General features: G+C 37.6%; 4 protein-coding genes across 4 annotated transcripts; 1 reads left to right on the top strand and 3 right to left on the bottom strand.

Annotated features, from left to right (window-relative positions):
* Positions 1-1,725: 1,725 nt before the first annotated feature.
* snx5 (sorting nexin 5) lies at positions 1,726-10,146 on the bottom strand. Its single transcript, XM_077236569.1, has 13 exons — positions 9,597-10,146; positions 8,692-8,796; positions 8,374-8,484; positions 8,043-8,164; positions 7,803-7,926; positions 7,311-7,406; positions 7,128-7,233; positions 6,946-7,021; positions 6,594-6,633; positions 6,408-6,494; positions 5,850-6,009; positions 5,448-5,533; positions 1,726-3,161 (listed from the first exon to the last, which is right to left on the bottom strand). Exons 1-13 carry the CDS (start codon positions 9,630-9,632, stop codon positions 3,111-3,113), a joined length of 1,200 nt encoding a protein of 399 aa, XP_077092684.1. The 5' UTR covers positions 9,633-10,146; the 3' UTR covers positions 1,726-3,110.
* A 94-nt stretch (positions 10,147-10,240) lies between these two features.
* Positions 10,241-12,933, top strand: mgme1 (mitochondrial genome maintenance exonuclease 1). Its single transcript, XM_077236570.1, has 4 exons — positions 10,241-10,928; positions 11,000-11,222; positions 11,435-11,567; positions 12,705-12,933. Exons 1-4 carry the CDS (start codon positions 10,406-10,408, stop codon positions 12,834-12,836), a joined length of 1,011 nt encoding a protein of 336 aa, XP_077092685.1. The 5' UTR covers positions 10,241-10,405; the 3' UTR covers positions 12,837-12,933.
* LOC143744876 (glycine N-acyltransferase) lies at positions 12,922-16,882 on the bottom strand. The gene is made up of 5 exons (XM_077236571.1): positions 16,705-16,882; positions 15,677-15,793; positions 15,476-15,584; positions 15,252-15,378; positions 12,922-13,502 (listed from the first exon to the last, which is right to left on the bottom strand). The coding sequence occupies exons 1-5, from the start codon at positions 16,777-16,779 to the stop codon at positions 13,106-13,108; spliced, it is 825 nt and encodes a 274-aa protein (XP_077092686.1). The 5' UTR covers positions 16,780-16,882; the 3' UTR covers positions 12,922-13,105.
* A 1,146-nt stretch (positions 16,883-18,028) lies between these two features.
* Positions 18,029-19,929, bottom strand: LOC143744872 (glycine N-acyltransferase-like protein 3). The gene is made up of 5 exons (XM_077236568.1): positions 19,503-19,929; positions 19,293-19,400; positions 19,086-19,206; positions 18,878-19,007; positions 18,029-18,744 (listed from the first exon to the last, which is right to left on the bottom strand). Exons 1-5 carry the CDS (start codon positions 19,575-19,577, stop codon positions 18,345-18,347), a joined length of 834 nt encoding a protein of 277 aa, XP_077092683.1. The 5' UTR covers positions 19,578-19,929; the 3' UTR covers positions 18,029-18,344.
* Between the last annotated feature and the right edge of the window lie 1,738 nt (positions 19,930-21,667).

Here is a 21,667-nt window from a genome sequence, read left to right as displayed (position 1 = left end):
TCTCTCTCTCTCTCTCTCTCTCTATCAAAAGTCATTGAGGTAGGGCCGGGGAACCCATTTTGGGAACCCATCCTATGCTGTCTCCTATTTTGTGCAGGTGCCGTAATTTTGACACGGGACAAGACACTCTGACACAGAATTCTGACATGTGATTGGGTAATAAGGACAATATTGAAATTCTGTAGAAAAGTAGGTCCTTAAAATGATTTTTAGATTGTGGTTAAAAGGAAACTGGGACAAGTAGCCTATATAAAGATTTAATGACATCGTAAGTGCACAATGAAAGTCTAGTATGACTGGAAAGTGGGAGGAATTGTATTGGATGACCCAATTAGCATCTTATATTTCTTTCAGCTGTAGCTACTGGATATGTAAGGAAGAATGTACACTCAGTCTGCGCACTTCCCTTCAGGGTCCCGAACTCCCTGTGGGGGATTGCTTTGTTATTATGATCAACAGACTAACATTAATTCATTTTTTAATATAGGCTATCAAATAAACAAATAAATGGATATTCAATTTCTGTTATTTGGGCTAAAGGCTTTGTCTTTCATTAATTTGTTGTTCAAAGTTTCAATCATGCTTCAGGGTCAAAGCACAACATAGTGGATAGTAAAAAAAGACCATAAAAACTCCTAGTGCTACTAGGTTGTTTATCACTGAATTGCACATCTGATCTAATAGTCACTGGTTAGCTTCCAGATATACAGAAGATGAGGAACTCTACACTTATGTACAACAATTAGAATGTAAAACCACAAAATGTCCACCTCAACTGCTGACATCAACAATATCTATTGTGCTTCGGAAGAGCTGACCCACATCCTGACTGAAATGAAAACATTTTCCCACTTGCTTGAAAGTCCAGCTTCCCTCTTCATTGATTTAACAAATTAAGCTTTTTATTTTTTGGCAGAGCATGGCACATTGGTCTGCCCCTCCCCTATAATTATATAATATTAATGAGCTAAATACTGTTTTTTTTCTTTAACAAATATTTAAGTCATTGTGTCTCTGGGAACATTAGCTGAACAATATCCAAAAATAGTGGGCCATGAAGTCTAAATTAAGGCATGCAGACCTACAGTTCAGAGGCCAATGACAGTGAAACAATCACATAAATGGAGAAGTAACCAGTTCCTCTTCTCATCGACAGAAAAATATGAATCAGTGGATAATGTAATGAGCCCTACTGCCGAAAAGTTGAGAAAAACTTCAGTCCGTGTGCTTTTGGCAAAAGGGAATGAGGAAGACAATGCAGTAATTGTGCCTGTTAGTCCCATTAATTGATCTCCAGCTGTGGTGGTATCCATAAAATATAATAAAGGCTCCTCCAAAGCCATTGGGGTAAGGAGCTATTTTTTTTTTTTTTTTAGCTGCTAGAGTGTGTCCTAACTTTTTTTAATCTCAGCTCTGATGTCTGATATTTAGCATTTCTCACAGCAAGCAAAAGTAAAGTGACACGTCATTGAAATACCTAAGCACCGACACCCTCTGGTGGAAAAAAGGGCTAATTTAAAACATTAATAACTGATGTTTGAAAGACCAAATGTCATTCAATGAACAATGAGACTAAATGTGAGAATATGTAGGTTTGTAATCAAATAACCTTAAGGTAAATCTTCACGTTGAAATTTAGACCACTCGACATCAACATCTCATATTTAAAAACTCACATTTACATCATAAAAAAGGAGGAATGAAAAGACATAAAAAACCACAAAATGGGAAGCAGGGCATATTCATTTTCATTATTGCAAGTTTTCATAAAAATGATGATACTCCATATGAAAACACCCTTTTCATCTATACAATCATTTATAAAATTTGTCATCTGAGTTTGCACAACATTATAATAGTGCTTTTACAAAACAATCTCCATAATAAAAACAGCACAGTTACATATTTTTGTGGCTTTACATAAAACCAAACTTTACACACATATTGGTCCTCTGAATTTAAATGTAGCAAGTCTTAAATTGTTAGTAACATCAAGAGAAAACATTTAGTGAAGTAAAAAAATACATTTGAATAAAGAATGCTGATTTATATTTGATAGAGAAAGGGTGTGGATGCAAACTATTAAACTAAATTAGCATTTTTCACATGACTCTATAGGATCTGACTTCAGTCATCAAAAAAGTATGAGTTCAGGGGAAACATGAGGTTGAGGAAAACATAAATGGAAGCAAGCACCATCTTATTCATGGCTGCATAACCTTTACCATAAAAATCTGGATTCCACAAACTACTAATAGTAACAAAACAAAAAGAAAGATTCACCCACATAAACCAAAAGGGGACATCAGTCAGTCTGCAATTTCACAGTCCGTCCTTTACGTTTAACATAAAAATAACCAAATGTAATACAAATAGTGCTGTTTTTGACCCTGACAGTGTAATTTGACAGAATTTGTATTGTATTGCATATTACAGAATGTAAATTAATGTCAACATTCCCATGGCGCTTATATTTTTGTCTAGTAATCTATGACAAATTGGGTCGTGTCTTTAGATGAGTCTCAATTGAAGAGAAAATTGTTACAAAGATATCTGAAGAAATCCACACTTCTGTGATTTATACTGCTCTGTCATCACATGGCAAGTTTTATATATCAGTTTATGATTATTATGCATCAGCTTTCCAGTGTGACAGCAAAAAGCAAAATAATCACATTTAAAGGTACAAAATTGCAGTCAAAAACAAAAGAAAATCACATTGTGTGCTTTTGTTTCTTCTGTCATTGTGGTGGTTTATAACTGTCTGCATAATCTGAGCTAAAACATCTCAGCTAATGCTTGCAAGACCTGGAATACTAAACACAGCAATTGTGTTATTGAACTTAAATAAATGGGAGAGCTTAGGGTGATGTCGTGTACTGCCCTCAGTTAGGTGGCAAGACTCAGGCAGTAAAAATGGGCATGAGGAAAAAAATATAGATATAGTGTAAACATGGAAGAGACATTGCTGGTGGTGGCTCTGTTTTACGTTTTAGAGTGAATATTGAATCACATTAAGGACATTTGAAGTAGATGCATCCAGGTTCCCCTCTATTGGGTTGGTAACAATGCTAGAAGCTCAAGATGGTCCAGTGACCTCATCGTGTGGGTCAGTTGCCTTTGAGCATCTCAATGCTGCCTTGCAGAAGGGACACACTGTTCTGTAGTGAGTGTAGAGAACAGAGAACACGACAGAGTAAAATAGGGAGAGAGAACAGATGGAAGAAAGTCAACATATTGGGCCAAACCATGTTAAAAATCAAGGTTCTCACACCGATTGATTAAAGGTCAAAACTGAAATTTCCTGGCTTTTTTCATGATAACAGAGGTCTAGGGGTTATGTAACTAAAATATACGTTTCAAACCATTCAATCAACAGACAAATGCACACAGCCTGGACAAAAATAGCTGTGCCTTTTCACGAGCCGTTGTGACTTCCGTATAAATGTGATGTCGGAATTACTCAGTCACCGCCTTCAGTCACCTCCCGAGCTCAGCCCAGCGTCCCTCCCTCCTTTGGCCCAACCCCAGACAACATCGCGTCCATGCGGTTGCTGAGCAACAACAACACGGTAACATGTCGAGAAAACGCTGTTCAGTCGATGGATGTCAGGAAACTACATCATTGCCCAGGCTTCCGAACAACATTAATGTAAGAGACCAGTGGCTACTGTTTATTTATTCAGAAATAACAGAGCAATTTAGTTCGACCTTAACCGTCTGTTCTGCACATTTCAAAAGTGACTGCTTCGTCAATCAGGCACAGTTCAATGCCGGCTTTTCAAAGAAGCTTCTCATCAAAGATGCTACACTCCCTACATTGTTCGGTCCGACCTCAAATTCACAACCCGTAAGTAAACTTCTAACACATTTTATGTTATATTATGGAGCCAGCATAATCTGAAATTATAGTTTTTAAACGGATATGCAACACTAACGTGTTGCTAAAATAGATGCTGAAGTGTTGTTTTGTACAGTCTATGGTTGCCACAAGCTTTGATAGAATATCTGTTGGAAACAAGACAAAATACATTGTTTGTTTTCCTAAGTTACAGACACCGACCCTGTTTTTATTGAGTAAAAGACGGTGAGATTGAGGTCACTCAGTCTCTGTGTTTTTATTTTTGTCTGTGGGACAGACATGGCATTGGTAAAAAAAATAAAAAAAGTAACATTGTGAAAGAAATTGTAGCATGTCAACTAACTGTATCAGTAGGAAACCAATAGATACGTAGCTTACTCTATTCGGTGTCTGCTAACGTCATATATTATAAAAGCAGTATAACTAGCTATTAATGTACATAATTTAGACATTTACATCGAATTTGGCCAAAAAAAATCTGATTTTGTTTACAAATAGTTTAAATTAGCATAAACGTTAAATCTGCGTGCAGCATTGATGTAATTATAAAACTTTTACAATAACGCCGAGAGTAAAAAACAAAAAAAAAAACATTAATTACCATTCTGAAACAGCCTTCTGTAAGCGCATTTGGGGAGGTGGTGGGCTGTCTTCTGTCGTCGACTCTAACTCCGGCTCAAAGATATAAGGCCGGATAATGTCCTAATGTCATTAGGGTTTTATTTACCTTACTTGTGAGCATCACCAAGCCACAGCAGGCTACAGCATACATGACCCTAACTACCTGTGGTTGGCCTGGCCGTGCGTCACTCAGAAAACAACAGGCCAATCAGAGAGAGGCTCATGAATATTAATTAGAAAGGCCAAAATCGACCTGTTCTTAGCATAGCAGGAGCTGTAAAAATATATTGGGGTGGTTTTTGGTACTTAAATCCACAAATATATATTCTAAAGGACATCAAAACCTAAAATAAAACATTGTGCACAAAATTTGGACCTTTAACAGATACTCATGAGTTTCTTAGTCGATCATTTTACTATATTTACTATACATTACTCTATTTAATTTTCTTTTTAAATGATAAACATTCATAGTTGTTGATATATGTTATAGCTAAGTATATCTAGAAAGATGTACACTACCATTCAAAGGTTTACCGTTCAAAGGTTTACAGTAAAATTTAAAATTAATATATTTTAAAATGTAATTTTTTACTGTGTTGGCAAAGCTGAATTTTGCTGCATCATCATCATTTTCAGTGTCACATCAAGATTTCTAATTTTTAATAATATTAATTGTTGAAAACAGCTGTGCTGCTTAATATTTTTTTAGGAAATTGTAATACTTTTTTTTTTAAAAGAAAGTTAAAAAGAATAGCATTTATTTGAAATAGAAAACTTTTGTTTTATAGAGTACTGTTTAAATGTTTGGGGTCAGTAAAAATATTCCTTGCTGAATAAAAGTATTTATTTATTTTAAATGGTAGTGTATAATTACAACTTTAAAATTCTCTGATTTACTAGGTGTTCCACGACTGTAGGAACATATGTGCCACCTGGACACATGACACTTCATTATCCTCACCTTGGCATGTTTTATTTCCAGCTCAGTCATCTCGATCAAGTTCTTACGAAAGGCTATAACACGTCTTGCCTTGAAGCTGGTGAGCTCTACAAACATATGAAATCAATGTTAGTAGGTGTGTAGGTGTCAATGTTAGTAGCCTAATTACTCACTTAAAGGAAGTTCACCTAAAACAGAACCTCTTGTATGATAACTCAACAATATTCTTCCAACTTTCTCTGCAATTAACCAGCTTACCAGGCACAATTACAATAGTTCATAGAGATTACTCCTTGCAGAATTCAAACCTACATTCAATTGGCTACCTGCCTGGATCTATAAACACCATATTAACTCTTCATATATTATAAACTCAGACCATAAGAGTAATAAATAAAAAGAGGTTTTGATTGTAAAACACACCTCTCCTGCCAGACTCGGAGAGCTTGTCAAACTTTTGCAGACACTGCTTCTGGTTCTCCTCAGCCTGCGCAATGTCCTTACCCTTCAGTCGAGCCTTGTCAAGAGCTTTATTGGAATTCTCGTAATCAGCAAGTGCCCGTGCACGTCTATACAAAAGGTCCTTAAGGAAGCAATGGCATACATTATTGATAAACTTATCATTTGGATAAATCAACTTATTTAAGTGTCAGTAAACAATGACCCAGAGTGGTCAGCCAATTGTGGGTTCTCTTTACACAATGGCAGCCAGGCGAGCTACAGTATAAGATTTATCAGATTAAAAAGAAATTCTGTTGCTGTAAGAACCAATGATCTGCACTTGAGGAACACAACGATGTGCATGTCTGACTGACTGGCAAAAAAACCAAGGCAGGTCTGGTGAGCAAAAATGTGAGTTTCCACCCTACAATGAACACATTCTGGAAATAACTATAAAACATACAATCTAATATACTTGGTTGAATTATACAATCCATTTAATATACAACTGATGTTACACAAACAGAGGGAAGGTTTCACCTTAGCAGCCTGGATGTCCCTTGTGTAGTATCTTAACAATTCTGTCAGCTTGAGCTCTTGATCTGATGCCACCCTGTCCTCCACTTTCTGCAAAACACAAACATGACATAGCATGTTACTTGATCTTCTGAACATGGCAACAGTCAGTTTGTAAGTTGGTAAGATAAATCCTACAGAGGTACTCACTCGAAGCTTTTCAAACACGTCAGCACATTTTTCTAAGTGCCTGGGAGGAGAAAAAAAATCTTACATCAAGCTTCAACACTTGTTTTTGTGGAATGTATTTGTTGTTATAAATTCTGCTGCTTTAAAAGTAAATAATGTAAAAAAAGAACATGTTTAAATTTTTTGCAATGGTGCTAGTGAAAAATTTGGCAGGGGAAGTAAAAGAAAACCCTCTAATAAATGCAACTACTAACTTTACTAGTTTCACTTGTATATCAATTAATTATGCTACGCTGCTTAATGTAGGAAACATTTATTGCTGTTCTTTGATAATGCTGTTTTTATGGGAAGCAAGATGAAATACACTTCTCACTTTTTAAAGGCAGAGTTGTTGTCTGCAGCAGTGCTGTTTAGAGCCCCAGAAATGTGGTTATAATCATCAGCAACATCTAAAAAAAGAAAGACAATCTTTTTGTGAATATGAATATCTCTTAGCATAAACAAATAGCCAAAACGTTTTCAGCCAGATGATTCGTTTGGATGAAATGGTCTCACTTTTGTGTGAACGGGTCATTTTCTCAGCCTTAGCAGCGGAATCTTTGATCTTAACGGAATAATCCAACAGAAAAGTCTTCTCCTGTTCAAAAAACTCATCAACCTCCTGCAAAAAGAATAAAAAAATTGGCATATCATGACATGAGACAGAACAAAGCTGCCAGTTGTGATTGACTCACTGACCTTGACCCCTGAGATGAGGACCTCATCAGCGGTCTTTACCATGTTCTTAAAGAACCCTCCAAACATTTCCTTAGCATTTTTCCTCCTTACGGTGAGCTAAACAACAAATGAAAAGAGAATTCCAAAGTCAAGCATGATATGAACCGATCAGAAGGCAGAACCATAGTTTGCACTCTTTATCGCCACTGGCTGAGATCCAAGAAGGTTATCCGTGTCTTTGTTATCATAACTGACACTTATCAGTGCAATACAAGACTTAACAGCTGTCCAGTCAGAGACAGTTTTTGTGCTGAACTAAGCAGGAAGAGAACCTCCCCTCCTCCCCTCCCACTTTATCTTCTGCACTCATACTCCAACCTATCTCCATGTCTGTGTAAATTGCCAGCATAGCAGCTTCACAGGAAATGAACAATGCCAACAGTCCCTCTCACTGTCTCTCTGTTTCCTGGTCAGAGGAGAACAGGACTGGCTTAGACAAAGCGGAAGACTCACATCCTGGTCGTATTCCAGGAATATCTGGAAGTTTCTGTCCTTGCTGAAGACGGGGTGGGAGGAGAGTCGCTGAAGAAAAACTTCATGAACCTGCACTGTCTTCTTAAAAACAGCGAGATATTCCCTGAAACGATACACTGATTTAATTATACACATTTTAATGTCAGTAATGCCACAACCTATGTGCAAAAAAGAAGAAAAAAGTAAAAATATAAATTTATCATGTAGAATTTGACTCACGCCTCAAGTTCCTGCTTCATTTTGGCATATTCTTCCTTTGTCATGCTCGATTCCCCCTCTCCCAATTTATGCATCTTCTCCCGGGGACCCTCAAAGTCAGGTTTTGGTGGGGCGGGAGGAATCTAAGAAATATCAACAAGGGAGGAAGGAGAAAAGTACACAGTAAAAGCAAGCCAATTCAATATGAGACTACTTGGCTATTCCAACCATGTACAATGCAAATGGTCAATAGAGAAACTCTGTGGTTTGCATGTTGGCCAACATCTGCCTTCCGTTGCTGGTGATGAGCATTCATAAATCTAGACAATATAGATATGGGTTTTAAACTTACAATGAGGCCAGCATAATCCTCAGTTTCCACAATTGTGTCATGGAGCCAGATGAAATCTTCGTGCTGTCGTGGCACAGAAAATTCTGGCTTCTGAAAGGAACTAAGTGTGGTCTGAGAGGAATTGTAGAGCAAATTGACAGTATGAGTCAATGAGTTGATCTAAAACTATGAAACTAAATCAAATGTATTTGACAAAACACTGACAGACAATCAAACTATTATAGATCATGGTAAGTTACACCAAATAATACATAATGCATGCAAGCTAGTCAAGCACTGACTTATTTGAATGGCTGCAAATTTGATCTGTTGGCTCACCTTGGTGTGGACGGTAAATTTGACTTTATCACGCTCACAGAGGGCATCTGGAATATCGATGAGGAGAGATGCATCGTGGTTCAAGTCGACTGATACAGAACGCATCTATAATAAACAAGATTTGTTAAAAACTCAATCTGACAAATCAAGAGCGCTTTAAACAAAGACTGAGAACTGTACTTATGTCTTGTCTGCTGAATGGATTTAGGGAGGGGTGTTTCAAGTAAATTAAAAATATATATTTTACTCCTCTGTCTATGCCATAGACTGTAAAAATAATAATAATATATATATATATATATATATATATATATATATATATATATATATATATATGCCTATGAAACCATGTTGGTAAGAAAAATGTTATTCAGTCACATATTCAACAAAACATACTGTTGTTTACTAGATAAACAGTGCAGTAAACGGTCATAGAATTCGGAAAAAGCAGTTAGAGAAACTTCCTCAATTCAAACTATTTCTACAGAAATGAGAATGTAGAATAATAATATACATCATTTGACGATACGTTTTTACATATTGACAAAACAAAAACAACTGACGCATTGGCCAATATCACACCAATATAGCTGCTAACTGTTAATTACACAGCCAGCTAAAATATTTTCATTATTAACAAACAGACAGACGGACGGACGACAGATAGATAAACTACGACACGAAAACGGCTTTAAAACTGTTGTTTTGCCGTTGTTATTATTGGGGAACACAGCTAGTAAAGAGACAAAGCTATCAGTGAGAGACAAACGTGCGATTAATCACTAACAGTTATAAAGTACAAAGCAAAGCTGGGCGGTTATTAGGCAACCGAGCAAGACGAGTGCTTAAAACAGTCTTCATTAACAAACTTTGACTCTATAATAGAGAGATATGGCAACACTTACCTTCTCCTTATCACTGTCCTCTGATATAGATGTCATGTTCAGAAGATATTTCACTTATTTTTTCGTCTCTGTGTTGCACATTAAACTGTACTTTTAACTTTCCAACTGCTGCTCGTGCTCCTCACTTTCCACTCTCGCCTGTCACTGTGGACATCCGGCTCGATTTTTTCTGGCAAGGCAACACGTCAAAGTAAAAGTCTTTAAAACTTTCTGTTGTTCATGTTGTGACTTGTTTGAAAGAAATTGTGATTCTACAGCTGCTTCTCACAAGTCACATATCGTCGTGAAAAGAGAGAGAGAAAAATATATAACATGCCCGATTTATAGAACGTTAATAATATTTAATTAATAACTTCATTAACAACATGTGACTTGTGAGAAGCTTCTGTAGAATATATAAAGTGGACGTGTTGTGACCGTCGTAACGTGTTAAAAAGCTTCGAGTAATTTCAGTACAATTGTTTATTTAATTTCTACTTCAGAAAGTTGAGCCTGTGTATAAAACGTATGCGTTTGCTGTCAATTAAATATAAAAACTACTTTCAAATCCTATTCCTAAAAGTTGCATTGTGGGAAATGCTGTTTTATGGGAACGTGTTCAACGTACGTTCGGTGAAGTTAAAACGACAATCCCCATAATTCCCCTGTATATCCAGTTCAAACTGCGCTCCATTTGAATCTGAAATGTAGTAACATCGTGATCGCTAACTTTTTTGTTTGTTTATTTATTTAAATCTATCTATCCATTTACCTAAGCATGGGGAAGTAGATGTAAACATCCCCATAGAAACCGGATACGAATATTACGTATGGCGATTACAATGCAAGTATTGAAGCTATTGATACAATTCAAGTGTGCGAGATCAATGGGCTTCCCCTCTGGTCAGTTCTCGCGTGTGGACAACTTTTCAACCAGCTGTCAATGGCGAGCACGCAAAAAGCTCAGTCAATACAGCACAGTGGACACAGAGCGATACTCGTCTCTGGTGCGCGCTGTGTTGTCCTCAAAACCCAGCTCCCAGACTCCTGCGAGCATCGAGGATGAGGACTGTCAGCTGTACGGACCTGTAATAAGATCCAGACCGCCCTCACAACAGCCCAGAGTACCTAAAAACCTGCATCCACTGTTAAATGAAGCCAAAGGTCTGTCGGAATATGTGCCGGGACCTTTGGCTCGTATAACATTACAGAGGGACTCTAATACGACATCACCTAGTGTGACCCGAATCCTACAGAAGACCATGCCACCTGACCAAGCCTTTTACCTGGAGAGGTGGAAGAGAAGGATGATTGCTGAACTCGGAGAGGAGGGATTTAAGAAATACAGCTTGAGTAAGAATATTTATTTTCTTTAATTGAATATTAAAATAAATACTCCTCCTAATTAATGCTTTGTGTTTTAGACATTTTCAGACAAGGACAGCTGTTCCATTCTGCCATTGAGGACCATTTCACCCAGGAAACCCCTTCTAAAGAGGACCCTGATCGCCTATTGGAGGTGTCTGGATTTGTAGAGAGTGCATCTCATGTGCTGAATGATATAACAGGAGTGAGAGCTATTGAGAGTGCTGTGCATCATTCTACGTTACAGTACCTGGGGATTGTAGATTGTATTGCACAGTACAGGTGAGATGAATTTCTTTGAATCAAAAAGTCATATAAAAATTCATAATCAGATTCATCATACACTTTTTAATGTATTTGAATCCTGGATTTTTTTTAAAATCATTTATTCTTAATGCTTTCTTGCACATGTTGACATTGTTATTCAGTCCTTTTTTATATGCTGGTCATGTTGAATTGTCCCCTAAAACTAAAGTTCATCTGCTTTCATACAGAGGTTCATTGTGTGTCATTGATTGGAAGACCTCTGAAAAGCCTAAGCCCTTGCTTCGCCATACTTATGACAATCCATTACAAGTAGCTGCATACATTGGAGCCTTGAACAGTGACAACAACTACAGCTACCAGGTAAACATCTAACCCCATTTACACCTGGTTTTGAGATCTGAAACATATATATGTTAGTTAGGCCAGCAGGGTGTCCTAGCGCCCCGGTATAATGATGCGGACACTATACTGTCACACCAAAAAAATTCGGACTCTCTGTGGTCATAAAAAATCCCAGGATGTCCTTCGAAAAAGAGTAGGGGTTTAACCCTTGCCAAATTTTCCCATTGGCCTCTGTCCATCCAAATCATCCCCATATAAATACTGATTAGCTTCATCACTCTAGCTCCTCTCCACCAATAAGCTGGTGTGGTAGGCGTTCTGGCACAGTATGGCTGCCACTTCACATTGGTGGTGGTTGAGGAGATTTCTTCCTTCCATATGTAAAGCGATTTGAGTGCAAAGAAAAGCGCTATATAAATGTAACAAATTATTATTATATGCACAAGACATCACAGAACTACATTTTGCCTGATGTCAACATACAGTAGCACAGATTAATTAATGCAGGTACATGAATGAGAATTCAGCTTGAACTATCAATTTTGTGCTAGGATTGAAAAAAAAAAGCCTGCTCAAAAAGAAGTAAAATGATAAACAGATGACATAATGCGCCAACTGTCGGCACTTTATCCGTTTTTGTTTTTCAACTTATCCGTGCTTACATACTGTATTTTAATACAATACATAGTCGTATATCCCAAAAAACTGTTCTCATTTACATATTTTCTGTCAAATTATGAAAAGAGTATGATATAGTGACTGACTACTTGCTAACCAGCAGTCCAAAAAGTCACTAGATTTGTCGCTAGCTTTTAAAAAAAGGTAGAGTCTAAAAGTTGCTAAAGTTTTTTTGAATTGTAATATTTCACAAAATCTAACTGTATTTTTGATCAAATAAATACTGCATTGATGAACATAAGAGACTTCCTGAAGCATTTAAAAAATCTTACCTACACTAAACCTTTTTTACAGTAGTGTATGTACCATGTATGTACACATTATGTAGTCATAAAACCACTCCCCTCAAAATCTATTTGAAAGTGGTCACATGTTAACACACAATGAACATTTTGCCAGGTATATACAGGGCCTAAAGGTTTTTACTCTCTTTAAACGGCTTATTGAAGTTGACCATTTTCTGTTGTTTACACATAGGTAAAAAACGGTTTAATTGTGGTGGCCTACAAAGATGGATCACCCGCACATGCTCACTTCTTGAACTCACAGCAGATTAGGCCATTCTGGGAGAAATGGCTGCTTCGACTAGAAGAGTATGCAGAAAAATAAAACAGCTTACAAATCAAGCTGATGCTACACAATGTGTAGTTTAACTGTAAATGTTTGTTTTACATGTGATACAAAGAATAAATAGTTGTGTTGTACACGTTTTATTGTGATGAATTCCTTATAAATCAATTGTTTTGGTTGTGGATATGGCCTTGTGGAAGTTTTTTAAAGTTGTGTACTACATTATATCAGAAAACAGCTTTTACATAATACACAGTATTTCAGACAGAAGCTAAACAATTCTGATTGATTGTACTGATATGGCCCAATTAAAAATCATTAAATACAAACCATGCTGCCTTGTAATCCGGTTCCTCTGTGAAACCTAGGCTTGTAAAGAGCCTGTAGGATAACTGGTTCTTCTCCTCTATAAAACAGTAAACTGGATAGCCTTGAGAGTGGAGTCTCTTTGACATAATGTTGACCAGTGCTTTTGCATAGCCTTTTCCTCTGTGTTCTGGAACCGTGTACAGCATTCCCAGAGCACAGGAGGGATAAGTTAATATCCATGCTACTGGTCGATTATCTGCGTCCAGGACACAACAAGAGGGAAAGTTCAAAATCATATTCTTAATCATTACTTTGCTGTGTTCACAGCCAAACTTCCAGCTACTGTTGACTAGTGCAAGATGAGACTCGTTGAGAGAAGACAGCTTCAGTGATAAACTGCAGGAAAAAGAATTTTTTTTTTAGTTTAACCTGATATTCCACACTAAAGGCAGGCTCACGCAGCACTATGAGGCTACGTGAATCACCACAGTGCAAACACTACACAACAAATTTTCTTGTGGTCTTCCTGTCTTACCATTGCTCATACCAAACAACACATTCTGATATGGTGCACAAACTACAAGATCTTTGGCCAAGCGGCAACCCCAACCAACAACGTAAAAAAATATTTTTCCACATGAATTCATGCGAGACGTTAGAGAGCCACTCATGCTTGCTGCCCAAGTCATATGTACAGAAAAAAAGATCATACAAAAAAAAATGTGGGCAGACATACACGCAGGTTGGCTGCCCATGTCTATTCAGCAAAAACTGATGGTAAATAAAATGTATCATAATGTTAAGTATAGAGCAAAGACCACTTATTTACATTTTTAATATATATATTTTTGTTAGATTCTTAGTATAAAACAATTATGATCAAATTTTCGCCTTGTATTCATGTACGTTTAGGTGCATGATATCATTAGAGCAGTTTACCATGTTGTTTAATCACTAACACTACAAGATCACGTGGCGATAATATCCAATAGGTTTGAAAATTTCGCAGCGTGTGTGGTTGCTGGAGACAGACTCAGATCACATCACTGACATGCTCATATTTGACGAGCTTCAGTGACAGCAACGAGCACTGATTTTTGTGGCGATCCAGGGGTTTTGTCACAGACCTTTGAAGTCTGTCTGCGACAGCAAAATCCAGCCAAAAGTCCTGTATGGTGAGTTTGAGCCTGCCTTTAGGGGTCACACTTGCGATCCTTGGTGGTCAATACAGACCAAAGAAAAAAAGGTAGCATTTGTTTTTAATAAATTATTGCAGTATTATGCAGTATGTTGCATTTTGAGGGGATTTCACGGTACTAGACAACATAACCTCTAAATTATACACTAAAATAATACAAATATGAGAAAAACTAGATTAAAATGTTTGAGACAAACTTTATGTTGGCCATCCAGAAAGTTTGTAGTTGTTTAAAAAGCTTTTAAGTTTTAAGTAGATTTAGTTTGTTAAAAAGGTAGCCCTATTTATAAATCCAATGCATGGAAGGCAGGTTGGTGTCATCTGGTGGGAAACATAAAGAAAATCACATGCAATACCATAGTGCACTAGATACCAATATAGCCGTATACATGTATATAATTGGGCTGTGTAATCCCTAGTTACTTATAAAAAATGTTTTTAAGACATTATCACTTACTTCAATTAGGTTTTGCATTGGATATATATTTTAGACATCATAAAAGAAGACTACTTGATTGTGGCTTATTTGTAGAATGTACTCAAAAATTGCTTTGTATTTTCAAATTTCCCATTTATATCCAATGGCATTCATTTTGACTGTTAAGATCATATGTGTGATATTTTTAAGACCATTTAGCCTTTTCTAATAAGGTCTACAATTTTTTTTATGTTCATATAGCAAATGACACAAGTTTCGTACCATTTCAATGAAGTAAAAAAAATTGAAAATTCATAATCTTTTCATTTGAAAATTACTTAAGATCAACAGAGGGTTAAGAGTGAGATACAATGATGATGACAACAACCGATGAGCCATTAAAAGGTTACATGTTTCACTTACAGTGCTTATACTCAGTGACAAATTACTGCAACATAGCTTGAACTATGAACTGCCATATAATTGTGTCTGAAGTGCGGCATTAATGATTACAGTGGACATACTTCACCTATCAATTTGTGAACATTTTGATGGCTCTCGAAGAACCAACTTGAGGCACACTGCTTCTTTCTTCACGGGCACACCTCTGTTTATAGCAACGGATTCCAGCATCTTTTCATGATGAAGCTCAGCGGCTTAAGACAAAGATTTACATGTAAAAAAAAAAGAGTTTGAGACCTTTTCAGTTATTTATACTAATGTAAAAAAACTTGCGAAAAGAGATACAAGTACCTAAGCATATATACATTTTCCAGTCAATGACATCTGTCTGTGCCAGCAGGTCTCTGAGGTAGACATCGTTTTTTGAAAACACAGTCAAGTCTTTGAAAAGGTCTCCTGTCTGTAGAAAAAAAGGTAACAGGTTTGTTCAACATATCCTAAGTATTGTGAAATATCCAATCAATCACTTAAATTTTGCAATATTACTTATACCTCACGAATTTCTGGTTTAATGAGTAAAACTCTAAAGTCTGGCCACAGGTCAACAAACACACTAACAGGATCAGCTCTCTGTCCAGTTCTGTTGAGTTGAACAACACATCCATATACCTATATGTATCCAGAACAAAATAAAATATTATATACTGTATATATATATATATATATATATATATATATACAACGTTTACTGCTAACGCTGACAGTTGAGTTGCATGTGGGCCTAAAGTAAAGCATTCTATGAATTTTAGTAATTTTTTGTATTAGGTTTGGTAGCAAACTTAAGCCCTATTCGCACGGGATAAGTATTACCTGGTGACCTCTAGTCATTTGTAATAATTGCGGAGTTTGTCTGAGATCTTAATCCCGTGCGAATCGGCCATGTCTGTAATTTGTAAAGTAAAAATTCCCCCGCAAATTACCTACTATATTTCGCCTAACACCAAGGTCTGTGATAATATTAGTCCCGTCGGCATCTCTGTGATTTGGCCGGATCGTATATCATTTTTTCAAGGTTTTTGTTTCATGTGCGCCTTTTTATCTATCTTTCGCGAAGAATGGAGGCTGGTTTGGAGTGTTTTGATAGTATTTTGGGTGCTGGGTCATATCGCTATACACAACTACACAATTTGCAGAAAGTGAAAGCTGAAAATCATCAGAAGAGCAAAAACAAAAAGAATGATTAGATGGAGATGAATGATATGTAGCTATAGCAGCATGCGGTAAGGAACTTTATTCTGTTTATGTCATAATATATCATACAGCTAGACCTATAACGAAAATACATTTCCAAGCAATATCATATTGACGTCATATCCGGGAGATAAGTCGGTAAATTTGAGTAAAATCACAGGCTTCGGTTATCCCGTGCGAATGCGCCACATGAAATTCAGATGTGGCGGGGTAATTTTTAAATCACACGAGGTCCCCAGATAGTACTAATACCGTGCGAATAGGGCTTTATGCTGATTACATAATCATTTAAAGGTGCTACTTTATTAGTTTAATAAATGCTTTCAAACCTGCAGTGACTGTGGAAAGTAGTTTTTAAGATCTACTTCCAGTGTCTTCAGATCCTCAGTAGTCAGCTGACGCATTGTGGAGGGTCTCTTCTTTCGGCGTCAGCGTCCTCGCAGTGCCCGCAGGGAAATATCTGCGTTTTCCCTTCGTGTAAACGGTAAGTCTACGGACCACAAAACAGACCAGCTTTCAGGGTTGCCATATCGGCTGTTTTCCCAAGGAAATGGCCTACTTCTGAACTGTTGCCGCGGGTTGTTTTTTATTCTCCGCGGATTAAAGTTTTGACGTATTGCATAAATTGTGTTTCACTCAAATGCTTGTATTGAAAAATGATATATTCCACCATTAATAAAACTGTGATTTTTGGTACGTGTTGATTTTAACGCAAAGCTGGCAACCCTGCCCAGTACGTACTAGGTAGGCAGGAAGGGGTTGCTATTTATGGGTTTGTAAAAGTTAAAGTTGAGAGTTCACAAGTGCTCATGCAACGTATTAAATCTACAGCGCCCAGCGTGGAATCGTTTCTGGATCGGGACCTTTATTTATTTCCTTTGTGAACAATATTTAATTAGAATAGTTTTATGAAATATATATATATATATATATATATATATATATATATATATATATATATATATATATATATGTATATGGTTAAAGTGCCTGTAATTGAGAGATGCATATGGGCATTCTGTGTCAGGGCAATTTTTAAGCAGGTCTAAAAATAAAACTTCATCCTTGTTAAATTGTCAGTGTTGAACCATGTGTATTTTTTCACTTAAGATTAGCTATGAATTATTAAAATTTAAAATAAATTTTCCCCCAAAATGGTAGCTGTGGGGTAAGGTGTGCCAGTGGGTCGATTTTACCTTTGTCTCCAGATGGAGGAAATATTATTTCACTGGCACCATTCGGGGGGGAAAAAGAAATGAGTAATCTCACGGAGCCCTAGAATTGAGAATCCCACTTTATAAATAAAATTAAAAAGGATTTCCCCCACAAAAATATGTAGGCTATTAAGAATAAGATGCTACTGCAGCCTCAAGTTTGACAACAGAAAATTTGAGGCTGGTTTATAAATATATTTGAGAAACTAAGTAATTTCCAGCAAAATACAACTCTGGATGGGATATTGTATCATTACATTTGAGTAAATGTATTTAGGCTAATTATTTTTCTATTTAAAATGGAAATTGCTCAGGCATTCTCCAATAACTCAACTTAATACTTAACGTAACAGAGATTTCCCCTAACATGAGGCAAGTAGTGTCATTACCCTATGCGTGTGTAATCGTCAGTTCTGATGTTCAAACATAAGTTTAGTGGTTTGACCTTCATTCATAAAACATTTTTATTGAAAGGTCTAGAACACAATGTCATCATCAAAATGTATAGAAAATGTTACAACTGTGTATAAAATAGATCTTTTTGAAAGTGACTGCACCTTTATAAGGGTAGGAAAAGTTAATGTTTTTGATTAAAGATTACAAGTGCATTTGTATTTTTTGAAAATAATCACGTGCACGAATAAATCATTTATAATAAACGCATTAAAAAATGAGAATAGTCAATTTTGATTTCATGCTGAAATTCAAGGAGGGTTTTTTTCAGTCACATATAGGAGTAATAGTGAGGATTCATTCTAACAAATGAATTTGTACCAGGCAGCTCTATAAGAGCAGTCCTCTGCAAAACCAAGGCTTGTAAAAAGTTTGTAGGAAAGCTGATTGCATTCTTCTATGAAACAATAAATAGGATAGCCCTGAGAATGGAGCTTCTTTGCCATTGTAGTGACCAGGGTTTTGGCATATCCCTTCCCACGGTGCTCTGGTAGAGTGTATAACATTCCAATGGCACAGTAATCATACAATAGTACCCAGGACACAGGCTGGTTGTTCTCATCTGTAATGCAGCATGTGGGGAAATGGCTGATGAGATTCAGGATGGTCCTGTAACCTTTGTCATCCCCACCAAATTTCCACGTCTTGTTAACTACATCGGCATGTGACTCATTCAAGACAGACACTCTGGTCTCAAGGTCACTGAGGAAGGAAGCGAAGATATAAGGGAAATTTTAAGCCTTATCAATTAAATGCATATAATGCAACAAAAATAAATATTTATGAGTTTATGACATAACCTTTTAAAACAGACTAAATAGAGGGACCATCGTACCTGGTAATGAGCTCAGGTAAATGACTGGGATCAGATAATATCATAAGGTGCACTAAGGAGAAACCTTTCATAATGACACCCCGAGAAGCAGCAATTTCCTTCAGCATTGGTGAATGACGTAGATCACATCCTAGCATTAATGTAGGCTAATTAAAACAACAGGAAGTCGCATTAATAATACAATATAGAATTGGGGGAAAAGACATACCTCCTATTAAGAAGTATGTGCTCCAGTCAGTTGCATTTTCCACAGTCAGCATTCTTCTCAGGACGTCTTCATCTTTACTGTAAAGAGTCACCTTCTTCAAAAAGTCCTTTGCTCGATTATTCTAATGATTTAAGATGAACATTAGTGATGTTGACTGTATGGACAAAGTTTTGGATAGTTAATATAGGCTAAACAACGCAATCTCACATTTGGATCTGGTCGAACAATGATAGTGGTAAAAGCTGGCCACTTATCCACCAATACTTCCAAAGTGTGTGGTTTCCGTCTGTTTATAGCAAAAACAAAGCCATAAACCTAAAAAAGTAAAAATTAAAAAATTAAAAAGTATTTGATTAAATGCGACGGTAAGCATTCGCGGATTACCGTGACATAAAATAAACATAGTAGGCTACTTACCTTTATGGATTTAGGCAGATGCGCATATAAAGTAGTCTCTGCTATTTTTAACTCATCTGAATTTAAAAGTTTCATGTTTCATAGTAAAATCCGTCAATTCTTTAAAGTGAAACTGACTTTGCCAGTATGTGAAAAAGATTTTGCCAGAGGTGGCAAATATGTTTTATCCAGAACAAAGTCAAACACCGTCTTAAAAAGCTCTTGGTGAAATGTGTAGGCTAATATTTAACCTAGCGTGACGTCGGTCACCGTTTTCTCGGGACAATGCCGGGTTTTGTTTGTATGTGTGCTGTCCCCGACTAGAGCTGTTCCCGAAAATGTCCACGTTCGACAGCATGTAAGTTAGCCTACAAAACACCCAGCAAATCAAGCGGCAACCTCCCTGTCTCTCTCTTGTTGAAACCCATGTTGAAACCAACACGGAAGTGAATTAATGGACCCTTTGGCTCAAACATACATTAATCTAGTTCTTCTTTTACTTTTCTGACTCAAACTCCTCTGTAGGCCTAGAATATATAGTCAACTTATTAATTTTGCTTGGAAAATTCTTTATTCATAAATCAAAATTTGTGAAGAACAAACCTCTTTTCAATGTTTTTAAACTTGACCTAAAAATTATATAGACTGTATTTCTGGATTAGATAGTAAATCAGCAGCAAAATGTATGTAATGTTTATCTAATTTAACTTTATAATTAATTTAACTTATATTTAATGTCTGATACTCTGGCTATGTACTTTTGTTGTTTATAATTTTTATACAGATTATTTAACTTATATGATATTTGCCTCAATTCTCAATCTATTGGCTGATGTAGCCTATATTTATTTTTTATTTTTTATTATTATTCTTTATGAAAGCGTGAACTGTAACTAAATGATTTTTGTACTACAAGTTCAATTTCTTTTTTCGGCAAATTGTAACAAATGTGATCTGCAATAAAAAATAAACTCGACCCGTCACCGCTATATGCGCCTGTCACTCGACCTGTCACCGCTATATGCGCCTGTCACCCGACCTGTCACCGCTATATGCGCCCGTCACTCGACCTGTCACCGCTATATGCGCCTGTCACTCGACCTGTCAACGCTATATACGCCTGTCACTCGACCTGTCACGGTTATACAAGCCTGTCACCCGACCTGTCACCGCTATATGCGCCTGTCACTCGACCTGTCACCGCTATATACGCCTGTCACTCGACCTTTCACGGCTATACGAGCCTGTCACCCGACCTGTCACGGTTATACAAGCCTGTCACCCGACCTGTCACCGCTATATGCGCCTGTCACTCGACCTGTCACCGCTATATATGCGCCCGTCACTCGACCTGTCACCGCTATATGCGCCTGTCACTCGACCTGTCAACGCTATATACGCCTGTCACTCGACCTGTCACGGTTATACAAGCCTGTCACCCGACCTGTCACCGCTATATGCGCCTGTCACTCGACCTGTCACCGCTATATACGCCTGTCACTCGACCTTTCACGGCTATACGAGCCTGTCACCCGACCTGTCACGGTTATACAAGCCTGTCACCCGACCTGTCACCGCTATATGCGCCTGTCACTCGACCTGTCACCGCTATATATGCGCCTGTCATTCGACCTGTCACCGCTATATACGCCTGTCACTCGACCTTTCACGGCTATACGAGCCTGTCACCCGACCTGTCACCGCTATATGCGCCTGTCACTCGACCTGTCACCGCTATATGTGTCTGTCACTCGACCTGTCACCGCTATATGTGTCTGTCACTCGACCTGTCACCGCTATATGCGCCTGTCACTCGACCTGTCACCGCTATATGCGCCTGTCACCCTACCTGCCACCGCTATATGCACCTGACCTGTCACCCGACCTGTCGTGGCTGTATGCACCTGTCACCCGACCTGTCACGCCTATATGCGCCTGTCACTCGACCTGTCACCGCTATATACACCTGTCACTCGACCTGTCACCGCTATATACGCCTGTCACCCGACCTGTCACCGCTATATGCGCCTGTCTATCGACCTGTCACCGCTATATATGCACCTGTCACTCGACCTGTCACCGCTATATACGCCTGTCACTCGACCTTTCACGGCTATACTAGCCTGTCACCCGACCTGTCACCGCTATATGCGCCTGTCACTCGACCTGTCACCACTATATGCGTC

This window comes from Siphateles boraxobius, unplaced genomic scaffold (genome assembly GCF_051911475.1).
Source record: "Siphateles boraxobius isolate OS27281-9 unplaced genomic scaffold, OSU_SipBor_1 20, whole genome shotgun sequence".
In the NCBI taxonomy this organism is placed as follows: domain Eukaryota; kingdom Metazoa; phylum Chordata; class Actinopteri; order Cypriniformes; family Leuciscidae; genus Siphateles; species Siphateles boraxobius.
Note: the sequence above shows the minus strand (reverse complement) of the source record. Positions and strands in the feature narration are given on the sequence as shown.

Bases quoted from the DNA above. Each gene is read 5' to 3' on its own strand.
- LOC143744876 (XM_077236571.1), bottom strand. From the start codon at position 16,779: ATGCGTCAGCTGACTACTGAGGATCTGAAGACACTGGAAGTAGATCTT. The intron at 15,585-15,676 runs GTATAAGTAATA...TTTTTTCTACAG, and splicing joins TTAAACCAGAAATTCGTGAG to ACAGGAGACCTTTTCAAAGA. The intron at 15,379-15,475 runs GTACTTGTATCT...CTTTGTCTTAAG, and splicing joins GAAAATGTATATATGCTTAG to CCGCTGAGCTTCATCATGAA.
- mgme1 (XM_077236570.1), top strand. From the start codon at position 10,406: ATGGCGATTACAATGCAAGTATTGAAGCTATTGATACAATTCAAGTGT. The intron at 11,223-11,434 runs GTGAGATGAATT...GCTTTCATACAG, and splicing joins GATTGTATTGCACAGTACAG to AGGTTCATTGTGTGTCATTG. The intron at 11,568-12,704 runs GTAAACATCTAA...GTTTACACATAG, and splicing joins ACAACAACTACAGCTACCAG to GTAAAAAACGGTTTAATTGT.
- LOC143744872 (XM_077236568.1), bottom strand. From the start codon at position 19,577: ATGAAACTTTTAAATTCAGATGAGTTAAAAATAGCAGAGACTACTTTA. The intron at 19,401-19,502 runs GTAAGTAGCCTA...TTACTTTTTTAG, and splicing joins ATCTGCCTAAATCCATAAAG to GTTTATGGCTTTGTTTTTGC. The intron at 18,745-18,877 runs GTACGATGGTCC...TTCCTTCCTCAG, and splicing joins TTACCTGAGCTCATTACCAG to TGACCTTGAGACCAGAGTGT.
- snx5 (XM_077236569.1), bottom strand. From the start codon at position 9,632: ATGACATCTATATCAGAGGACAGTGATAAGGAGAAG. The intron at 7,407-7,802 runs GTGAGTCTTCCG...TTTGTTGTTTAG, and splicing joins TCCTGGAATACGACCAGGAT to CTCACCGTAAGGAGGAAAAA. The intron at 3,162-5,447 runs GTGAGGATAATG...CACTCACTACAG, and splicing joins TGGAAATAAAACATGCCAAG to AACAGTGTGTCCCTTCTGCA.